The 5,436-nt window shown below is 36.4% G+C and overlaps 1 protein-coding gene across 1 annotated transcript; it reads left to right on the top strand.

Moving 5' to 3' along the window:
• Positions 1–939, top strand: LOC138384952 (olfactory receptor 5W2-like). Its single transcript, XM_069470593.1, has one exon. It carries the CDS (start codon positions 1–3, stop codon positions 937–939), a length of 939 nt encoding a protein of 312 aa, XP_069326694.1.
• Positions 940–5,436: the final 4,497 nt, after the last annotated feature.

Genomic DNA, 5,436 nt, shown 5'->3' with positions numbered 1-5,436 from the left:
ATGACCATTGAGAACTGCACTGTGTTCACTGACTTTGTATTCTTAGGACTTTCTGGCAAACAGGACGTGCAGCAGGGGCTCTTTGTACTTTTCCTCTTGGTTTATGGTATAACTGTGATTGCCAATCTAGGGATGATCCTGCTGATCAGGATGGACCCCAGACTTCACACACCTATGTATTACTTCCTGAGCAATCTGTCTTTCTGTGATGTCTGCTACTCCTCCACTGTCTCTCCCAAGATGCTGGCTGATTTCTTATCTAAGCAAAAGAGGATTTCATATAATTTATGTGCAATTCAGATGTATTTTTTCGGGGCCTTTGCAGATGTGGAATGTCTCATGCTGGCTGTCATGGCTTATGATCGTTACGTTGCCATTTGCAATCCACTTCTTTATACAATCACCATGTCTAGGAGGATGTGTACCCAGCTAGTGATCATTGCCTACATTGTAGGGTTGATAGATTCTGCGATCCATACCTGCTGCACATTTAGGTTGTCATTCTGTAATTCTAATGTCATCAATCACTTTTTCTGTGACATCCCACCCTTACTAGCCCTCTCTTGCTCAGACACATCCATCAATGAGATAGTGATGTTCACTTTCATTGGCTATGTTGTGGGGTGCAGCATCGTCACTGTCCTTCTCTCCTATGGCTACATCATAGTTACCATCCTTAGAATGAACTCAACGGAGGGAAGATACAGAGCCTTCTCTACATGTGCCTCCCACTTGATGGCTGTGGTTGTATTTCATGGCACACTCCTGTTCATGTATTTCCGACCCAGCTCGAGTTACTCAATGAACACAGACAAAATGGCCTCTGTTTTCTATACAGTTGTCATACCTATGTTAAATCCACTAATCTACAGCTTAAGGAATAAGGATGTGAAAGGTGCTCTGATAAAAGCAATAAAAAACAAATTATGTTCTGGATGAAACCGGGATGTCCATTCAAAGATATTAAAAGATTCTGGGAGTTGAATATCATGTGCTTTGACGTAGGTTCCTGTAGTCTCACCAAAACAACTTCAAGGTATTTTCAGTTACTTACCTTATGCCTAAATTGTGTGTAGGGGGCAGGAATTACTGGTTTTAGTCTTCCCTCTAAACCAGGGAGGAGTAGAAACAGGCTCGTTTTGTTGTTTTGCAAAGAGGGTCCTTTTATACTTCCTTTGTCTGTTTGTATGTCCCAGTGAGCTATCATGGATTATAGCAAACCCTCTCATCCTCCAAAGTGAGGTATCACAAGAATGGAAGAATAAGCACCACATATACTTGCCATCAAATTGGCACTAACTGATCAACACTAAGGTGCTCACATGGTAGTAATATTCTTTGGGGGTTGGAGAGTTGGGGGTGGATAAACTCACAACTAATGGACATGGTGAGCATTGTAGAGGAAAGGCATGCCTCAAATCATGGTTTGGGTGTGGCAAAGTCATAACATGTAACCAAAATGTTTGTATTCCCATAATATCCTGAAATTTAAAAAAATGGATTTAATAAACAATTGCTCAGCCAAAGGGAATTTTAGAGAATCAGACTTAGTCTGGTTTGTGTTCTTCCTGTATAATATTATTATTACCACTTAAATGTCCAACACAGCACTTCAACATAAATAAGTAGTAGATAAATGAATAAGAATAAATAAGGAATCTCTTGTTCTAGACTCGAAGTTCCACAAAGACAAGGCCCTTGCCTGTCTTGTTCCCCATTATTTCTGCTTTTTTATTTATAATGTTTGGCTCCAGGATAACATTTAAAAGGAGTTATTTAATAAATAATGCCCCCCACAAAAATGATGCAAAAAGGAGTTTTTGTAAATTTACCAGAAAAAGAACTCCTTTCCTTTTATTTTATCCTAGTACATTCACCTTAGATGACATCCATCAACACTTCTTGCCTTTTGGCCTAGGCTTGAAATAAGTTATCAGGGACAGAGATAATTCGATGTAAAGAACATCTCTTCTTGGACCCACTGTTCCTCACCAGTGTGCCCCAATTATGTCAGCAGATGTCCCCAGGATCAGCAGCCCCAGAGATTGATTACACCTTGTAGTCTGAGAATCAGCCGGTGGGCTCCTCTTCTTGCCCTTACTCTGCAGAACAGGTGTGGTGCTATTAACAGCTATACAGCAACTGCACAAATGGGAGTCAGCGGTGAAGAATGTAGACCTTCTCCTAAGGCCACTATAAATGGGGCCTCAATTTCCCTTGGCAAGTTCATAGCATTATACTGTGGTAATGTTTAAGGTTAGTTAAATTTAAAAAAAATACCCAATTGATAGAGGTTAAGTTGTAATATAAAAGTTATTAACATAAATATATGTTCAGTGGAAAAAAACACAAAGGACAAGTCACATTTACATTACTGTATCAATTATAATGATTTATATTGCCTCTTTGTGTATCTATGAAATAAACTGGAATCCTAGTCTAAACAAAATGTTAATAGTTGTCATCTCTTAATGGATGAATATTAAGTAATCCTATAATAAATTCTAGCAATTTAATTAATTGCATATGCCATTTGTATTGTAATCACTTAGCAATTATAATTCATCTTTGAAAAATGTAACATAATTCAGCTTATCAAGAGCATTAATTTTATTTTAGGTTATTGTCATGACAGAAACATAGAGGCACTCTTTTATGGTCCCAGGAGGACAGGTTAATTGGTTATACAGAGTTTTTTATTTAGGTCCATTTATATAGCTTTTTTTATTTATAAAATGCATTGAAAGTTATATGCTTCAAAAAATCATAGGAATGAAATGAGTCATTAAAAATAAGAAGATTTTAACAGGACATTTGTCTTACATTACTGATTGAACAGAATCATAAAACAAAAATATTTTAATATCTCTTAAGTATTCATTTTGCTCTATAATCTCAAATATTTGTTGTTCATAGAATATATCACTTATCACAACTTCTCGATCATTGCCCAAACCCTTTCCCAACTCAATGTGTTTTAGTAAAACATATTAATTGTATTTATATCTATAAAAACTAAGCATACTCATGTTATATAAGGTTGGCTTGACTTCCCATTATTTCACATATATGTAGGAAAAAAGATATTTCTTATTTATTTTTCTTTACCTTTTCGTTTAAAGACAACACTTAATAGCCTTTACACGTTGTCAAGGCTCCATGATTTTGCTTGATTTTCTGCTTATTTTATTTTCAGTTTGAGAAAATAACAAAGATAGGGGAAAATTTAAGATAAGAATTTGGATTTTGGAGTGAAACATACATGGGTTCAAATATGTATACTATCATTCACTTCTTAGCTGTGTCACCTTAATCATATTACTTAACATTGTTAAATCTCAGTTTCTTCATCTCTTTAACATGGCTTATATATATGTCTACATCTATATTTATGTTAATATCTATCATACACACACGCACAAACATACACATACCTACACACACACACTACACACACACCACACACACACCCCTGAGATTGGTCAAGAGAGGTTCTAAGATGATGCTGAGCTAACTATCAGGGACTACCCTCCCAGCTCTAAAAGAAGGTCTGGTATTGTTCATAACGCCACGCCATGAGACAAAGTCTCCAGACTCTGTCTTCTTTCCTCTTTAGCATCTGCTCACCTAGTTGGTCAGACTCCAGTTGCAGATCCTAGCCCAAGGACGTATTTGTAGCTCTCTGACCAGACACCTTAGGACTTATTTTTGCTGACCTTAATTTTACCCCTGGTTAGAACTGAGTGTAGGTTTGTTCATGGCTACCCATGCTGCTCACACCATTCCCTTGTTTTGTCACATTCCTGAAACTATTGATTTAAATACCCAGACCCCAAAATTCCAAGAAATGATTTTAGATAATAAATCCATAAGTACCTCATTTTATGTTACCCTGTGAGACCCTGTCCCAAGAGCTGTGGCTGAAATAGCATACTTAGCTACGAAGGAACCAGTATCTACCTATTGTGATCCCATGCACTTCAGAGAACATTTCCTGTTCAGTATTTAGGACAAAGCACTTAGTTCTCATTCATGGCATCTCACAAAGCCATTCCAGTCTTTCCTATTGAAAGCTCACATCGGTCCTACCCAACCTCCCCACTGATGTATATGAACAAATCCCTTCTTATAAAAATACATCCCACCTCAGTAAATGGAACTATGGTCTAGATTTACAACCCAGCATTTGCTTTCACTATTAGGTTTTCTTTCTAATTCATCCCAACCTCGCCTTTGGGTTTAACACTGTTTGTAGACTTTCTAGCCACACTTTTTCTCTGGGCCACAACCCAGCAACCAACTAACCCCTTGCCCCACCATTCATGAACTCCAGTTCCCACCCCTGGCTCTCAGAGCACAGCTTCCCTTAGAAATTTTGCTGTTTGTTTACCAATCAAAGAGATTTCAGGCTCAAGATATCCTTGAGAAAATATTCTATCAGCCAGATTTTAAATTAGTCAACATTTGAAAATTGTTTTTAAAAAATCATCACACTTAGCACTGTCTACTAGTAATCATCTTTTACACAGTACCACTCTGGAGGATGAACCAAAAATAATGCAAGAGAAATAACTGGTTTCTTCATATTGGAGGCAAGTGATCTAAAAACAATAAATAGTAAACATATTTATTTCATAAAAATTCACCCAGGATCTGCATTGGGAAGATAATGTGATAAATAGGCAAGAGATAAAACGATGAATAAGAATTAATGAATAATTCTGGTAGAGGGATAGTATACAGACAAATAACTACAAGGTCAGATAGCAAATGCTGAGCATCTTAAAAGAAGTGCACCTAAGATTCTAGTGAGATTTAGAATATGAATCATCATCTGAAATTTTAGGGAGAATCAGGAAATAAAATCACGCAAGTGTTAATGTTTGAGTAATCTTTTTAGAGTGAAAACGATTTGGACCGCTAAGCTACAATATGTACATATTTACATGGAAATCAAATAAATTGATGTAAAGTCCCAGTGTACTGTATTAATTTAATTTTATTAATTTTATTTATTTTTTTATTTCAGAGTATTACGGGTGTACAAACGTTTTGGTTACATAAATTGATTTTGTGCCATTCACGAGAAAGGAATTATGCCAATGATTTATCCATTATTAGGAGTAATTGTGATAAAAGTTTAGAGTGGGAAGAGAAAAAGGATAAGACTATGAGATACAGGAGATTAAGTGAAAGAAAGGTAAATCTGTCCCTGAAATAAATATTACCAATTTCAACTTTAAAATAATAGACATTATATAATTGATGTGAGAGGGTCCAGCTTTAATGTTAGACTCTGGCCCTATTCTGTGGTTGAGAGCTCATTACCCACAGAGTCAGGGAACATCCATGTGAAATTGACTTTTCCAACAGTTAAAATGAAATGTTACAGCACAGACACTGCTGAAAAGTTGTCAGGCCCAGTTTCATCCTTTC

This window comes from Eulemur rufifrons, chromosome 6 (genome assembly GCF_041146395.1).
Source record: "Eulemur rufifrons isolate Redbay chromosome 6, OSU_ERuf_1, whole genome shotgun sequence".
Lineage (NCBI taxonomy): Eukaryota > Metazoa > Chordata > Mammalia > Primates > Lemuridae > Eulemur > Eulemur rufifrons.
Note: the sequence above shows the minus strand (reverse complement) of the source record. Positions and strands in the feature narration are given on the sequence as shown.